Genomic DNA, 18462 nt, shown 5'->3' with positions numbered 1-18462 from the left:
TTCAGATTCTGTCTCCCTTTCTCTCTGCCCCTCCCCTGTTTACACTGTCTCTATCTCTCAAAATAAATAAACATTAAAATAAATAAGTAAACCAAGTTCAGTAAGGACCATGTGTATGTATTTAGGAAATACCTGGCAAACTTTGTCCCATCATGGCTGTGTGATGTTGTTCTCAGTGACTTAACTTCTCTGACCCCAACCCTGTAAAAATCCAGAGAGGATAAGAAAAATGCATTGTAAATTGCAGTGGTTACTGCAGTTTATGAATGCAATTTTGTTACAGTATGAATTTTATGGATGTAATAATAACTTCCCCATGCTCCCAAGGAAAAAAATAATCCAATCCACTGAGGGGGTCCTCGGCACAGCTCCCTTCATTTACAATTAGGAATGGGATTTCGAACCTTGCTACAGAGCAGGCATTATTCCCCCCGATTCTGCGAAATCAGAAAGTTTTTGATTGCCAGCTTCAGTTCCCTCATCTATAAATCGGAGATAATGGTAGTGCTGAGCACTTAGGGGTTTTTATGATGTTGCTAAAATGACATTTATTGAGCTACATGTGAGACACAATGAACCATATGCCAGGCGTGGTCCTAAACAATGGAAACATATTCATTCATTTAATTGATAACAAGCCGGTAGACCGAGTACCATTTAAACTGCACTACCACCAAGGAAATAGAGGGAGGGAGGAGTTAAATCTAGAGTCCCACAGCTAGGATTCCAACCAAGACAACTGTGTTCCGGGGCCGGCAGTTACACAGCGCTAACCACCACCCACCCCCCGCACCCCCTCCCCCCGCACCCCGGTGCCTAATACATAGTAAGAGCTCAATAAATCTTTCTAGTGGTGGTCGGTTCCAGTTAGGGGGCTGCTCCAGAATTTCCACTTAGGAAGAGCGTACGGTGGCCGGTTTGTAGGAAGGGGAGGCTAGGGGGCGCTTGCATAGCAACCATAGTTCATTGCATAGCAACCATAATGTTTACTTGAACTGGTGGGCTTGGGGGAGTTGCTGGGGACTGCGGAGAAAGGGAGTTAACCCGTCACCCCAAGGCACTCCACTTTGCGGTGGAGACTAACCAGCACGGTAGCAGGAGAAATCCGCGCCCCACCCCCCCACCCCCCGTCCCCGGAGCCGCCCCATGAGCCGGCCCTCCACGCATCGCCCCCTCCCTCTCGGGGCGGATGGTTTCTTCCGTTCTCCCGGCTGTTTCAGGTTCCGCGCTCCAGAGTCACAAAGCGCGGGGTCACGTGGGCGGGCCGGTGCGCTTTGTGACGCCACGGGCCCCGCCTCCCGGCCCGCCTATCCGCGCACGCCAGCCCCGCCTCGCGCGCGCCGCCCGTGCAATCCCTGCTTAAGAGACCCCGGAGTGGGGCGCTCGCCCGAAGCCAGGCCGCGTCCGCCATAGTGGCTGGCTTGGAGGTGTCGCCGGCGCTGGGTGAGGGCCCGAGAGCGGCAGGGGGGCAGAACAAAAAGAGAGCCCCGAAGCCCTTGCCGTTGCCCGGCCGTTTCCGGGCCTACTCTTGCGGTTCGGGGCCGAAAGGCGACAGGAGCGAAAGGCGAGAGAAGCGCGGAGCACACGGCGAGAGGAAGCGTCGGGGAGCCTCGGCGGCGTCCCCAGGGTCCGCCAAAGCCACCCGGCCGCTGGCTGGGGCCCGGGGTGGTGAGGAAGTGCTTCGAGGCCTAGTTGAGGCCTAGTACCGGCTTTGTGTCTGAGGCGGCGGCGGCGGCGGCGGCGGGGGGGAGGCGGAGCCGGGGGCGGCCTGCGAGAAGGCCTCTCCTCCGCCGACCGCGCGTTTTTGGCCTAGGCCGCGGGCCGCTCGTGGCCTCCGGGGAGCAGGCGACAGGGGTTTGTGTGTGGGGGGGCCTGGGCCTGGGGAAGCTGACGCCGGTCGTCCGGAAGCCAGGAGGAGGCGAGAGGCCGCTCGTGGACTCCGGGCCTAGGCCCTCTCCCCCAACCTTCTCCCGGGGCCTGGGTCACCCCAATCCACGGAAAGAGAGAACAACCGGGAGGTGCGGCCGCGCTATGGACCCCTGACCCCGCGGGGTCATTCGGACTCTAACGTGTGGACTGACCGCTACTGACTGCACCGCCTGCCCCCCGTCTCCTGCCGGCCCTTAGCATGAGCGAGGGGGACCCAGCCGGGTGACATTGTGCCCGTTGGCGGATTCTCGATTTCCCCTTTCCCCGTCCTCGTCCGCTTCCTCCCGTATGAAGTGCTTCTGAGTACCGGGGTCGGGAGGGGCGGTTCTGGATTGTTTTTACGAACCCCTGCTTGTGGTTGGGGGGTATTTAATCTCAGGCCTTAGGGTCCTTCGGTGTCTTTTGAGTGTTTCTGTGTGTACATATTTTGCTCTTAAGTTTATAAATATACATATATTGAGAGTGTCCACGTCTCCTCGCTGAACCTTAGGAATCCTTTGGCACCATGTCCTGTGTGCATTATAAATTTTCCTCTAAACTCAACTATGATACCGTCACCTTTGATGGGCTCCACATCTCCCTCTGCGATTTAAAGAAGCAGATTATGGGGAGAGAGAAGTTGAAAGCTGCCGACTGCGACCTGCAGATCACCAACGCGCAGACGAAAGAAGGTAAGGGCCACATGGGCTCCAGATATTTGCTGGTTGAAGATAGATACCGGTTGTGCGAGGGCCTGGCAGGAGACTAACCGCCATTACGTCTCCTGTGGGACTGTTCATTCTAGTACTTTTGGAACAACTTTCTTGGAGACCCGAGGGTTGCTGCAGTCGGCCTGGGAGTTGAACTGGGTTGTTTGATTTCTGCGTTCTTGGGAGCATCGGTAACTGGCTAATCCAAAAACGTGGAAGTCTGATTATCCTTCTCAAATGTTATTTAAAATGAAGATTGGGGTGGGGGAGGCCGAGGGGTGTTACATCCAGGTTCTTGGGGTGCTTGTGCCTTGTGGCGTTTTCCAACTTGCTTTTTCCTCGGAAGGAGGGGAGGAAAGCATATTGCAGGCTTCTTTTTTGTTAAAGCAGCGTAGAGATACTTCTCTAACTTTGTAATCTGACAGCGGTTTGGGGTTCAGTGGCAAGTTTTCTGTACTCCTTTTCTTCCTGTTTTTGTGTACTTAATTTATTTTTATTTTGGAGTTGCCTGGGTCGTGGAGAAGGGACCTTCACTTAAATATTTTTTGAGGAATTAATCCAGCCTGTCTCGAATGTTTTTGGAATTGCTTTTGGAACTTGATATGTTCTGATGTCACCACTTTTGTGTGTAAATTGCAGAATTAGTAATTAAGTGGTTGAACTCTTAATTCATCACGGTGATCTTAAAATTCAGCAGTTTAGTAAGGATTAAAAGTAAAGGGCTTTCTTTTTTAAAGGAGTAATTGCTAGACTTTACATGATTTTATTGTTACTAGGGTACAGAAAGTAGTAGGCTGCTACCGCATGAGTTTCAAACAAGCCACTGATTGGAATCTTTAAGTTCTTTATCCTTTTTAAAAGCATTTTATAATGTTGAGAATTTAACATTCGATATGACAATGTGATAAACTGGCTTTTCAGATTATGGCTCTGCATTTGTTTTGGCTTCTTTTTCTCGGTACTGTAATGCTGATGTGTAGTTTTCAGTAGGTCAGTCTTTTGAGTTTTATTAATGGGATGAGAGGAAATAATGTGAAGTTCTAATTAGGTTTAGGGTCTTTTATTGATCACTGAGTTTTTTTTCATCACCAACTTTGGCTTAAGGTGTGACTTGTGTTCTTTTAGTTGAAATTGGGGGGGTCCCTCACTTCTAGCCTATACGAGTTTGGGGTTTTTGAGATTTTATTTTTAATCTCTGTGCGCAACATGGGGCTCGAACTCACAACTTCCAGATCCAGAGTCCTGCAGGCTCCACCAACTGAGCCAGCCAGGCGTCTCTAGCCTATTGTTTTTAATAGAGCACATCTTGTCATGTATAAGAGCTGTTTTCCATTTATATCCAGGCATAAGTATAATTGTGTTATGTTAAGGAATGGCACTACTGGCATGACTCAAAAATATTTATTAAGGAAGAACTTTATTTACTCACATGGTAACATCTAAAAAAATATTCTCCGCTCCCCTCCCCGTTTTAAAGCGTCCTAAGGGATTCTTCACATGAAACTTTGGTAATTGTAATTATGTGTAGAATCCTCTACTTAAGGAAAGGAAAAATTGCTGATCATCATGAACAGTTGAGAAACATCTGTTTTAAACTAGTATTCAAGAAAATACTTTAAAAATACTTTTTAAGGCCACCAAAAGTGTCCTTTAAGTATTGTCACACTTCACAGAACAGCTGGATTTATGAGACTTTCAGGATATATTGATATGTTAATAATACTTGTAAGTAGGAGGAAAGAATATAAATGAAAGTAAAGAATACAAAGACAATTTTAATCATATGCTAGGCAAGTTTTGTCTTTTACTGGAGTATTAAATGATTTCATCATTTGGAACTTGACTTTGTCCATCTTCTCCACCTAATAATTGAATACAACTTTGTTAGATTGGAGTAAGAGTTGATGGAATTCTTGTCAAAAATCTAAGGGTTTTGTGGCATTGTTATATTTTTTCCTAAGCCAGGACATTATATGATGTATTATTTTTACAAACCCTGAAAACCAGGGAAGTGTTCTGCCTAGCAGCTTATTTTCTTTTATATATTTATGTGAACTGTCCTTACTGGAGAAAGCTTTGATGTTACATTGGTTAAGAGAGGGAGCTTCTGGGGCGAGAGCATGTGCATTTTGTTCAATCCTCAGATTAGGGGTGGAAAAGATATCATTGATAGTAGTGCGGAGGGTAGTCACTTAATGAGTTTTATGGGAAATAACATCCAGTGTCACAGGCAGTTGAGTAAGAATGGGTTGGGTTTTAGCACCATCCAGTGAATTAAGAGAGTACAGAATTAATGTTTATAGCCTCATAGTTAGGAGATTGCCCAGGAGAGGATGCTGAACTGGATCACTTTAATTTGTTTGAATTAATGTTTAAATTACCCAGTGTATCACATTTCTGTAAAACACTCCTTAGAGGTTTGGAAATCTGGCCATGTTTAGGACCCTTAAATCTGATGAGACCAAAATGCTTGGATCAGAATTTCATAATATAGATTTAAGAGTCTTGCTCCTTTATCTCTAGACTATATTTCAAAACAAATCCTAAATGATCCTTCCTATATATTTTTTATAGCTTTCCCATTGTTTTTCTGTGTCTCAGTTTCCCCCCTCCAAAACAAAACAAAACAAACCTTCATTCTGAACTGAGTGTGAAAGATTTGAAAGCTGAGAATGAAGTATTTTTAAAAGACTCTTATTATCTTTATCCATTTCTCAGATTCATCTTGTTTTTCATTCCGAAATCCATGGTCTTTATATTTTTGGGTCAGAAATTACTTTGGCACCTGGAAAAGGTCTTTTGAACCTAACAGGCTGCTTAGCAAGGTATTTTAAGGGTAGGAAGTCACCAGTGTAATTCAGGTACTTAAAAGGTCAAATCTGGTGTAGGGGCACCTGACTTTTAGTCTGACACAGTATTGTGCCGATCAGATTAATAAGTTGTGGTGGAAAGCTACAGTGAATGCTTTTGTTATGTGTTTAAAACTTGTTGTCAAGTGTTTTTTGTTTCTAGAATTTACTTTTTGAACATCCCCCATCTTCCAATTTTTCTTACTCAGAGCTTGCCGGAAATTTGGGACTATCATGAACTATCAAAGCAATGATGATAGTCCTCTCATGGTATGCCTGAATCTGGGAAATTGCATCACATACAGTTTGCTACTTGAAATATACTGAAAAGAACCCTTTCTTGAACAATTTAGTTTGTAACAGGAAATAACTAATAGTGTTATGATTAAAATTAATTATATGTGTGTACACACACACACACACACACCCATAAATATATATAAGCTTAAAATGCTTGTATGTGTGATAAATTGAAATAACTGGAAGAACAGAGGTAGTCGGCCACTGCAAGTCAGCTCTGTATTCTTAAGAATGAACCCTAATGCCTGAATGTGTGATTTAGGGAGATGGGTACATTCTTGCATCTGTCTCCCTGTGGTGGGTTATTTTTCTTTTTGGTAATTTTACAGATCCCTTCCTCAGGAAATCTTTTTACCCATAGTTAAATTAATTGGTCCAGTTTCTCTTTTAATTTCATTCTTCCAGAAGTATTGCAAGTAATAGAGAATTAAAAGAGTAGAAAATAGGATCCATTCATCCTCCCTGTTTTCTTCTCAGAAAGTGACATCACTGTTCTTCCAGTTGCTTAAGCCAGGAACTCAGTTACTTATGCCTTATTGCTCTTTTTCCTTCATCTTCTCCCCTCCCCCCCCAATTAAATCCATTGATTGCCTTATCAGTTCTACCTCAGAACATTCTGATTTCCATGTCTTCACCTGTCACAACCCAGCACAGACCATCATCTCTTACCGGGACTTCGCAGCAGCCTCCTCATTAGTCACCCTGTTTCTACTCTTGTTCCCTTATGGGTTCATTTTCCACATAGATACCAGAGTTATCTTTTTTGTTTGTTATTAGTGTAAATCATTGTCATTTTTGTTTAAAATCCTTCAATGACTTCCTGTTGTACTTAGAAACAAAATATAAATGAATATGTGACCTGTACTTTCTAACTGTAGTTCAAGTCATTCTTTTCCTTTCATTATCTTCCAGCTATGCTGGCCTTTTAATGATTTTTTTTTTCACCTGCTTTTCTTTCTGTCTTTAAACACTCTGTCCATCTTTTTTGCACATCTGTCTGGCTTCTCAGTCTTTAAGTCTCAAGCATCAGTTCCTAGAGAGGCCTTGAATCAACATTTTATGCAAAGATGCATCCCACTACTAATTCTTTTTATAAAACCCTTTTCCTCTATTCAAAACATGGCATAATTTCTTTTGTAATACTCCTGTTGAGGGGCTAGGAGAGACAGAATGTCTTCATTTAAATTACATATTTTTTCTCATAGATCAGATGTTTAGCGTTATTGGTTAAAGTGGAGAATGACTTAGTCTTACTGAGATTTGGGGTTCCATAGAAGTAGAGGCACCAGAGCCAAGAACCTGCTGGCAGTATTTGGTGTCCTTTGAAGAGAACCTCCTTATGGATGCGGATATTTGTTCTGACATTATCAGTATTCTAGAGGCAAGGAACATGCTCTCTTAAATTTAAATTCCTTTTCCGTAAAATTTGTCTTTGGTTGAAGTTTTCTAATTCTTGAGGACTGACTTACCCAAATCGCCAAATAGAAATTCAACTCTTTATCTTTTTTACAGAATATACTGATGATAATGCTCTAATTCCTAAGAATTCATCTGTAATTGTTAGAAGAATTCCTATTGGAGGTGTTAAATCTACAAGCAAGACATATGTTATGTGAGTGTTTATCAAATCTCATGTATTTAAGTCCTCAAAATACTTTTTTATTTTGTGAGGAAGAACAAGTATTTTAGAACTGAACTCATTACTTTACCCTAATAAGTATATCTTCTTAATCCTTAAAACGGTGAGGATGGGTTTGTTATTTCCTATCTCTTCCCCCAGTTAACCTGTAGTTAGTGGTAAGAGCTATCAAGAAGAATTTTTTTGCTTTGTAATATTTACAGAGACAAAATGATGCTCAAATCGGTGAATAAGTATTTGCATACATACCCTTTTGTTTTTTATTGGCACACTTTTATTTCTGACTGTTCTTTCACTACACAAATATATATACATATGTATACATACATGTATATATAAGTGTGTTGAGAGATTTGTCCTAAATATTTTGACAGCATCAGTAATACATTTGCTTCTCAACAAGGGGCTTTTGTGGGGAGGCTGTTGAGTATAGGATTTATTAGCACAGACTGGAATCAGGCTTAGGTTTGACTCCAGTTGCTGCTTCACACCAGTTGTGTGACTTTGGGTAAGTTCCCTAAAGCCTCAAAATAGATTCCTCAAAATAATATAGGGATATGAGTACTTCCTCCAGAGGAAAGCTGTAAGAATTGAACAGCGCCTGGCGTGTGGTAGATGCCCATTATTGGAGTAAGAACACTGCAGTATCTTAGCACTAGGCTAGGGTTTAAGAAATTCGGGAAAGGAGCAGGATTCACACTTAGTCCCTGCTTTCTTGTAATTTTAATGGCGATAGAATTATGCTAATGTGAAAAGGGTAGTGATTTGAAATTCTGGCAAATTCTACTTTTGGCCAGTGAAAATTTCCCAGTCCTCGGAAATGGAATGTGTTCTTGGAATTGAGGTAAAACAGTTATTTCTTGGAGCTTTACCTTGTAGGGGCAAACACTCATTCTAAGACGGTCATTAGTTTTTTATAAAGTTATATACTCCATATCCCAGCATTGAGATCTTTTGTGTAATACCTGCTGTGTAGTAACAGTTTTAAAACCTGAATACTTTGTTTTTCTTGTAATTACAAGTGAACTGTGTGCTTTTAGCTGTGTAATTTTAAGAAATTATAAGGAAGTAATTCCTAGAATTTGTTGTGAAATTACATTTTAATTTACTAAGTGCTTTTTAAAAACAGTAAACGCGTAGTTTTCAGTTGATTTTTTTTTTTTTTTTTTTTTTTTTGGATACTAAGAAACTTAGAGAATTATTTGAAGTACATGGGAAAATAAGTTGCCTTTTACAGAATTGCTTGTTAATTCACTGTGTGTGAGGTTGCCTTTGTAATATATTTGCCTTGTAAAATGGCTCTAAGTTTGTTGAGAAAAGGAAAGCTTCATTTTTATCTCAGGACTTCCAAATTACCTGCAAACTTAGAAACTCCCTTCAGATGTTCCCTCACATTTCTCTGTAGTCAGGACAGCATAAACTTCAACGAAGCATTTGAGCATTGTATTTAGAAGCTCAACCCCCATCCCCTTTCCTGTGTGGACTTTTAAGAATTTCTTCTTGGGCTTTATTTGTTATGTACTTGAAAAAATCAATCTGTTCATTTCTTCATAACCATCAGACTCATTCTTTGAACTAAAATAGTGTCAGAGTATGTTGCGTTTTTGTGAAACTTAGAATTCTTGTTTAACTTTGGTCATTGTTTTGAGACTTTTTAAAAAATTAAAGTAACTATCAACCTGTTTTTCTGGATTTGACATTTAGTTTTTGGAGCACAGCAATTTCTCAGGGATCCAAAGTATAAATGTTACCAGTGGTCTTCTTTCAAGAAGATCTGATGTGTGAAAGTTTACATTTGTTACCTATTAAAAAAAACTGGGGAATGATGTAATGTGGTTGTTCAGTCTATTAAATAACTACAAAGTTTCTTAACAAGATCTTCATGCTACCTTTGAGAAAACGTTTATTGTTTTCACGTATTCTAGAATTCCTTGGTATGGAATTTTTTTTTTCCTGCAAATCTGTCTTAAATTGTTTAAAGGTGGTAAAGATTAACCTAAGTAATGTATTTATTACTCTTGATACGCCTATTCTAGAATTCCTCTGTACCAAGTTGTTTTGTTTTTTGTTTTGTTTTGTTTTTGTCGCAGGTATGTCTTAAGCTGTTTAAAGGTATTAAAGATTAATCAAAGTAGTGTATTTATTACTTTGGAAATTGGCTGTTTTTAAATGTTTGTACAAAGGAAAATTGTGTTCATAAAGACATGTAATTAGACATATGTGTTAAGATGTTTTAGCACAATTCATAAATAACAACTCATAATTAATGTTGTTTTTGTTTTTGTTTATTTTTTAGAAGTCGAACTGAACCAGTGATGGGAACTTCAAAAGCAGTATGTAAAAACACAATCTCACACTTTTTCTACACATTGCTTTTACCTTTATAATGTAGCAGTGAAGTGAATCATTTAGAACTTAATATCCAACTGATCATAGTACATATTGTAAATAAAATGTATTTTGATGACAGCTCAGTTGAATATGGATATATGTGGCATAATTTGCAGACTTATTTTGTAGAAATGGGTAATTTGTGCCCCCCAAAAAACGCTGTTTCATATTAAATATGATAGCATTCTCCCTGTATGACACTGTGTTGTACAGTTAATGTATGATTCTTTTTAGATCATGTAGGTTTTACACTAATGAACATGATAACATGTTCTACATCTGTCTGTCTATAGTTAGTATTTTGTATGTATGTACAGGCTGTTGTGTGCTTTTTGTTTCTTGCAATAAAAAAAATGTTTGGAGTGTATATTTTGCCATTTTTCACGTTGTATCACTTAGTTTTTGTTAGTTTTTTTTTTTTTCTGCCTAATTGATGGCTTTAAAAAGTGCATTAGCAACATGCAGAACTAATATGAAAGTTTGATGCTTTCTCCAAGTTCAGACACCTATAGAAAAAAGCTTTCCAAAGACTTTTGATGCAGCTTTATTATTCAGTTTTGCTTTATTTGGCAATTTCAAGCTTTTATTCTTTGTTGATATCTGTACTATAAAAGTGAGACCTGAAATTTGGGCCCCCTGAGTACATAAACGTCTCAATGATGATTTCTACAATTCAGTACATTGTTTTCAAATTTTAATACAAGGTCTTCCAGTTCTAGCCTGTTTAGTTCTCCAAAATAAAATATTTCCCTCTTATAAGATATTAAAATGCTGCATTAATTATAAGCTAATTGAAAGCTGTAGCTTATCAAAGATAACTCCCCTTAAGTGGAATAACATCTTAATTTTTATTATCATAGCTAAAGTACGACACCATGTTGACTTGAAGGTCTTAAGTAAAAGGTAGTGGAAATACCTAAGTTGTGAGGTGAAATGTGTTTCAGAAAGTAGGTCTGTAGTAACGGAGTTCTGTAAACTTGATGGTTCTCTAAACATTTTACTGCTCAGGCTTGATTTGTACACAATACGAGATGTCTGAAATCTTCATTTTAGAATTCAAGGATACTGCTTGCTGTTTCACTTTATCCTTTTTAAATACTACTGATCTTTAATTGTGTATCAGGCATTTCACTAACCTTGGATCATTGCATCTTAAACATGATAATATAGAATATCTGAACTTTGGACTTGTTCTCTAAAATATATGGCCTTTAGTTCTCATGGAACTAAATACAGTGATTCGAAGATCAAAATTTAGAGATTTGGGTTTTTTTCCCCACCCTCTGGGGTATATGGGCTTTTTTTTGTTTCGGGGTTTTTTTGTTGTTGTTGTTTTGTTTTATTTTTTTTGTTTTTTGGGTTTGTTTTTGTTTTTTGGTGGTTTTTGTTTTTTTTTGTTTTTTGTTTTTTGTTTTTTTTGGTTTTTAAAGCATAATGCTGTAAAAAAAAAAAAAAAAAAAAAAAAACAACAAACAAACTGTCCAAGTTTCTGTTTTGCTGGTGATTGGTTTAAAACTGATTTTATGTATCCAAATGCTAGCACAAATCAGAGTGACTATCCTGGTGACTGTAGTGGTTAATGTAACACGTTTTGTATAAAGTATTTTTATATAGTATTTAAACTAATTCAGATGAAGTTTTATTTCTTGAAAACAGTTATTTCCTTTTTGTTTATTAGCATGTGTATAAACACAAATCACATGTTCATAAATAAAGTTAACATTCTTTTAGCCTTGTGTGTTCCCTGGCATGTCTGTATTACACTTATAAGAAGCAGTTTATTTTATGCTTATTTAGGTTTCTCTTTTCTTTTCTTTTCTTTTCTTTTTTTTTTTTTTTAATACTTTAAAAGTGGCTTTAATTTTTAGGTAGAATTGTCTGAAATGGAGACGTTAGATAACTTAATATCCCCACCACTTATTTGCTTGGGGTACATATGCTGGTGTTTAGGATGAGAGAATATATTCATTAAGCATAATTAATGCCCATCTTATGAATCACGTATTCTTGTACACATTCACAAAAGCCAAGTAAGATAGAACCACTAAACCAGATTTCTAAATGCTGATTAATAAAAGTAAATGTGTGTACATTTTTGGTAACTTAAGCCAACTGTAATCAAGGATGGCTGTTTCTGTCTGTATTCCTTAGCTTATTTTATTTAGCCATCCTTCATGTTGGTATTCCAAAGCTGGACGTTCTTCCTGTTTACTAAATATCAGAATTGTATTTTGTAGGATCCTTTAATTTCAAGTGAGTGTAAGTGGCATAAAATATTTCAGTTTCTTTCTCCCAGAAGCAAGACCACAAATTAGATGTGGGGAAGTGGGTTAATTTTAATGATGTCCACAGTATGCATTGATCAGTTTTTATGAAGACGACTTTTTTTTAATGTGGTGCATTTTTTAAATCATTAGTATCCGAGAGTTAATACATTTATTGCTGCCTAGTACATGTAAATTCCTAGTCATTTTTAAACCATTCCTTGTTAGCAATTTTCACTGATTTCTAGTACCTTGCTTTTTGTAGAAAACTATTGGACACCTTTCACAATTTATGGTAAATTTGACTTTCTCATGGACTTTAAGGTATTTAAGGTGCTAGAATGATTGGTGGGGAAAAAAGTGATATAGATGTTGTTGAGTATCTGAAACCACTTTATCCAGTACTAATGACAAATCAACAGAAAACTGAAAGGACCAGATGGCCCGACATAGGAACAAAAAAAGAGATATATCATAGTGGGAAGAACAAAAAATGTTAGTATTTTAGTTCTAGCTGTAAGAAAGTTAATATAACTGCTTTCTCTTAAGGAAATGATGAGTGTTCATATTCTAGATAGTAATGGGCTATTTTGAAGGGTTATTAGTTTCATTGGTTAGAAACAGTATAGATGATGCTTGACAGCATTTGGTTCTTGTTATTTAAATTCACATAGTTCCTAACTAATGCAAAAAGCAGCCCTTTTCAAAATAGATTGAGATGATCAGAATTTATTCTGGATAAAAATAGGATGTTTATGGTTTGTTTTTTTTTTAAGCTTCCTTTGAGATTAGTTCTGTAATGAAAACACTTAAGAGCCAGATGAGAATATGAACACATTGGTGAATTATATGATTGCATATTAGGAATATGGAATAGTGCATTACAAATTCTGGGGCAGCCCCTCAGTGGGGAGCTAAGAACCTTTTGTTGAAGTAAGCGTCCCAGTAATACTATCCATTAAACTGACTTTTAAAACCCTAAGATATTTATAAGATATATTTTAAATTTAGCAAACATGATTTTTATTGACTGAACTCCTGCTGTGGTAGGCATTGTGCTAAGAGCTTCATATTGAAACTGGTAACATTTCTATTTGGGGCTGTAAGTCATGCTGCTTTTATTTTAATTCTCTTAGTTCTCTGGAATATTTGAAAAATACCTGATGAAGACTCCCTTCATTGTTGTTATTTTTCTTTGATCCAGACATCTTGTTACATTCTCTCCATTTTAAACAAGAGTTCTGACCAATAATGCATGAGAAGCTTACAACATGTTGAATAAGCAACCCAATTACTATATAGGAAGCAAATAATGTTTTCTTTTTGGTACACTTAACAGGGAAATCATATCTTTAGAGTTAGATGGGAAAGGGGTGTGTGTGTGTGTGTGTGTGTGTATACAGATACACACTTTTTAAAAACTGATATTAAAATCATTTCAGGGGGTCAAATAGTGAAAAATCTTAAAATACCACATTTGAAAATACATTTTTAAAATCTTTCTTATTCAATATAGAATACTTTCTCCATTTGATTATATTAACTTTCTTCACGCGTTATTAAAGTCCATCCTCCTAATAGCCCTATTTGCCTTTGCTCCACACTACCACTGGTTTTCCTTTTTTTGGTTTAACATCTTTGCTCTGATAAAATTGTGGTTTCTTTGGCAAGAAGCCATTCTTACTCTTTGTATGGGAGAATAAACAAACTTATTCAGACCGAACAGTACATGCTTAAAAAAAGAGAAAAAAGTAGCAATTATGTGGGAGCTGTTTTATTAAAGCAATTATCTGAGCCTTTAAAGAGCTGTTTGTTTTTACCATGTTCTATAATGGCACTCCAGGAAAGTTAGATTTCTTATTCTCTCTAGTGTATATTCTCTTGAGCATTATCAGATTTAGAAACCATTGATAGACACGGACTCTTATTTAATATTCGGTCACTGCTCTGAACATATTTTCTGTGATATATTTTTCTTTACCCTGTTTTTTGTTGTTTTTTTTAATATTGTAATTGAGTCCCCCTCAACTTAAGCCTTTATTATATGTGTGAAATATGTAGAGAAGGGTAAAGTGGGGTGAGCTACAATTTCAGCTTTAAAACAGGGAATAACATTCTTTAGAAAACTTCTAAGAAAATGCCCAATATTTGAACATTAATTGGCAATAGGGACTAAATGATCACTTTCAGATGTTTTCAGTGTGGAACTTGAATGTGTGTTTAATTTTTTGTGAACAGATTGATGACTCTTCTGCATCTATTTCTCTGGCCCAGCTTACAAAGGTATATATATATATATATATCTATTCTTGCAAATATAAATCTTTTTCTAACATCGTATTTTTTTAAATGTGGAACAATTGTTTAAAGAGGGGTTGGGGAGGATATGTCTTACAAAAATATTGTACACATTGTTACTATCCTGTAAAGAGTAGTTGCCGCTTTGAGAAGATAGGGGGAGTGTTTTGTCAGCCTCACCATAATGTTGGAGTATTGGTCATCTTCAAGACAGAAGAAACACATGAAGCTACACTTATTTGGTGGGTTTTTTTCCCCCCTTACACATTTTGTTTAATTATACATTGGAAACTAACAAAGTTCTGGAGGAATTCCCTGGTTTTGGCTGTAAATTATGTGGACTTTCTTTATGCAGCCAAAATAGAAGCTTTCCTTTACATGGACAATTGCACGGCTATTTCTTGAATATTTGAATTGATCCCATGAAGGTCAACATTTTAAATGTGTTACGATTGTTTCTTTATGCTCTAGACTTGTAGTCTGTCTGCATTAGAAAAAGTTTTAGACAACCTAATTTGTTTGAACACAGACTACAGTGAATTGTGTAAATGTGTAAAGCTGTTTGCAGGAATATACCAATGTGTATGTTTGGCAGAGGGGCAAATTGTTACCTCCTGAAATAATTGTATATGCCATGTTTTGCGATAAAATTGCTTGCATTTTCTGCTCAACAATGTGTACCTTTTGTTTGGGAAAGCACTAGTGATGGATTACTTTTTAAAGCAATAGACGTAGCTTGCAAATCATGCCTTAAAAAAAAAAAAAAAAAAGACATTACAGATTAGGCAGATTTTTGAGGACCAAGAAGGAAGTCTTCCAGTTTTCCAAAAATCCTTTTTTCCCTACTATCAAAGTAAAACCAGACTTAGCAACCAAGATTAATGAGTTAGATGGATTTTCCATTAGTGCTGTCCCTATCTTATCCTTGACTTTGTTATAGGTTGTATCCTCTTCCCCTAGAATGTATCCCAAAAGAAATGTCCTAGTAACAAATACAGCTTTTTAAGCTTTTGTTCTGGGGAAACTAAACATTAAAATCGATGATTCTAAAACATGAAGTGGGCTGAAACCATCGTCTCTTAACAATTTTCTAATGCAAAAGTGGTCTAGCATAGAGTTTACATCTTAAGCAGTTTATAGTTCATGGTTTTAATTCTTATGTGCTGTAAGGACCCTATTTGAGTTTTGGTCTGTTCCTACCATTGTTTCTTTGTGGGAAGCAGTTGGGGAATTTTGGAGGTTTGGGAGATTTTTTTTTAACTACTTGTAAATTAATGTTTGGGTTCAAACAAATTAGTTGTTCAACATCTGTAATCCAGTTTTCTGTAAATGTTGCTGTTGTTCTAAGCTCTGTTAATGTTAAGCATTCTTTGTATATAAAATTACAATAAAATGTTAAAACTGGTTGCTTGTTTTGTGGATGAATGTAAAGATAAAACCCAATGAATGGCTGATGTGAGTGCTAGATGCTTGAAGCTTCAAGTTATCAGGACTCACTCCCTTAGACCCTGGTTATATCTAGGCTATTCTATATAATACCTTAAAGATGAAGTTCATAAAACTTCGGAGAATCGGATTTAAAATGATGAGTGCTCCGTTGCATGTGCTTTGCACTTAATTTAAAACTGATTCTACATCTTAAAGAGCCTTCTGACTTAATATCATCTGCATAATGTTCAATTGTTTTACCCATAACCCTACCTCCAAGTTGTAAATATAAAGTCTTTATGCTACGACACTTGAATTATTTTTAAGGTTTAAAATGTCAAGTGTTTCCTTAATCTGTTTTAACTCTTAGAGGAGTCATATGTAAATCTTAATGTAAGGTACAAACAGGGTCTAAGGTTTGAGTGCCCCCAGCAAGACCTTCAGCCCTGCAGACACCCAAACGTCATGTAATGAATGACCTAAGGAACTCCTGATGCCTCTTCTAGGTTATACGTGTAAATAGCTTTCAGTTTTAGGTTTTATGCAAGATTAGATACTGCTCTTTACAGGATGAGTGGTGTTGTCTTTGGCTGTGTGGTCTTAAATGTGTTTCTAATGTGTGTGTCAAATAATTACCTGTTAAACAGACTGCCAATCTGGCTGAAGCCAATGCTTCTGAAGAAGATAAAATTAAAGCAATGATGTCGCAATCTGGCCATGAATACGACCCAATCAAGTAAGTCCATAAATGCTTCATACTAACAGGTACATTGGGGTGGATTTTCCCCCCCAATCAGAAGCTTTATTCTTTCAAGGTTTTGTGTACATGTAATTCTGTTTCCCTTTCAGTTACATGAAGAAACCTCTAGGCCCACCACCTCCATCTTATACCTGTTTTCGTTGTGGTAAACCTGGCCATTACATTAAGAATTGCCCAACAAACGGGGTAAGTCCAAAGTAGAAACCATGGTACACCTTATTTTTCTTACAATGATTTCTTAGCTATCGGATTTTTCTTGGTAAATACTGCCTTCTCTATTATAATGGCAAATGAGCTCAGGCTATGGAGCCAGATTGCCAGGCTTCAGATCCTGGCTCTGCTGCTCAACGGTTGACTGAGCTTGGGCAGGCCACTTGACTTCTTCAAGCCTGTTCGGTCTTCTCTATGAAACGGACATGGTAATAACAGTATTTACCTCGCATGGCTGTTGTGAGGTTTAAATGAGATCATATATGTAGAGCACTACAGATACTATAAGCAGTTAATAAGCACTGCGTGTTAGCTAATATTAAACAAAGGGTAACTGCTTTCTTTCTTCCTCCTTTCTCCTTTCCCCTCCAAATAGGATAAAAACTTTGAATCTGGTCCGAGGATTAAAAAGAGCACTGGTATTCCCAGAAGTTTTATGATGGAAGTGAAAGATCCTAACATGAAAGGTGCAATGCTTACCAACACTGGAAAGTATGCCATACCGACTATAGACGCGTAAGTATTCTAGTTACGTATGACCTGTGAGGCCACAGCCTGTCTGGGCGCTGGTGTTTTACGTAGGCTTGGGGTCGCCACTTGGCTACTTGGATTTCTTGTGAGCATTGTATAGCAAGACTGTTGGTCTCCACATGTTGCATTTCTGTGTGAAGAATGAGAGGCTGCAGTCTGCTCCATTAAATGCAAATTTAGAATGGATTTGGGGGTTTTTGTTACCACTGAGTGCCACTTCCCTTGTGGGCTTCTAATTTTTTCTTTTTCTGTCATACCCTGCTTTCTTCTTCATTCACATACATACTCCCACATGATCTTCTATGCTATCTACATGTGTTAAGTGAAAAAGACCAATGTCTTAATCATTCTGAGAAACAGAAGGCTTAAGCACAAAAGTTGTATAAGATGTCAGGGCAAATTTAAGTGCCAAGAATAAATGAAGAACTGAGTCCTCTTGAATAAGTTTGGATGTACCGTGTGAGTCTTAAACTTCTAAAATAACGATTTATTTTACAAACCCATTAGTTCAGATGAGCTACAGCTCTATACCCTACAGCTTAATGCTTATTTGGAATGTGTTTTCAGATCTTATTTTAGGAGCCAATTCTTAATGAAGTGGATAGACCTGAAAACCTACTAGTGGTATAATTCAACTGACAACTTCTCATTTTATCTGCTTTTATTAATCCCACTAATTACCTTTGTGGTTACCCTCACCAGTTATGAACTCACATGATACAGAGCACAGTATTAACTGTCCCTTTGGACTGGGTTCTCCAACAAGTCCTCCAGTGGGTTATGAAGTGAGGGCGTCCTCAGGACATACCTTGAGAAACATCCACTTAGAGAATAACAGTGCCCTTGTTCATCGTGACATGAAGAGAATGAGTAAAAGAACAGTTGTCCTCAGCCTCATGCTGTAGCGTTGAAACGCAGCATAGTGCGCAGATGAAGGTGATGAAAACGGCAGTGCCGTGGAATGATCTTGAAAAGATTTTATGGTTTTGAGTATACACTTTAGTAAATAGATTGTTTTCATTCACAGATAAGGATTAGTGTTTTCCTGAACTCCCAGCCCTGCTCACTTTCTCCGTTTCACCCCCATCAATTTTTGATCAGTCACCATCCTTTGTCTTGTGGTTCATCTTAGAGCAGTCTGTTTTTACGCTGTTTCTGATTCAGACATTTCATA

General features: G+C 37.9%; 1 protein-coding gene across 2 annotated transcripts in view; it reads left to right on the top strand.

Moving 5' to 3' along the window:
• Positions 1-1346: 1346 nt before the first annotated feature.
• Positions 1347-18462, top strand: part of RBBP6 (RB binding protein 6, ubiquitin ligase) — a 32159-nt gene continuing 15043 nt past the window's right edge. For both annotated transcript variants that reach the window (XM_045461990.1, XM_045461989.1), the window contains exons 1-7: positions 1347-2600; positions 7280-7379; positions 9703-9739; positions 14300-14344; positions 16435-16523; positions 16637-16733; positions 17134-17273. In XM_045461990.1, the coding sequence (XP_045317946.1) occupies positions 2435-2600; positions 7280-7379; positions 9703-9739; positions 14300-14344; positions 16435-16523; positions 16637-16733; positions 17134-17273 (674 nt within the window). In that variant the 5' untranslated portion in view covers positions 1347-2434. The remainder of the gene's footprint in view (positions 2601-7279; positions 7380-9702; positions 9740-14299; positions 14345-16434; positions 16524-16636; positions 16734-17133; positions 17274-18462) is intronic.

Source organism: Leopardus geoffroyi, chromosome E3, assembly GCF_018350155.1.
Source record: "Leopardus geoffroyi isolate Oge1 chromosome E3, O.geoffroyi_Oge1_pat1.0, whole genome shotgun sequence".
NCBI lineage: Eukaryota > Metazoa > Chordata > Mammalia > Carnivora > Felidae > Leopardus > Leopardus geoffroyi.
Note: the sequence above shows the minus strand (reverse complement) of the source record. Positions and strands in the feature narration are given on the sequence as shown.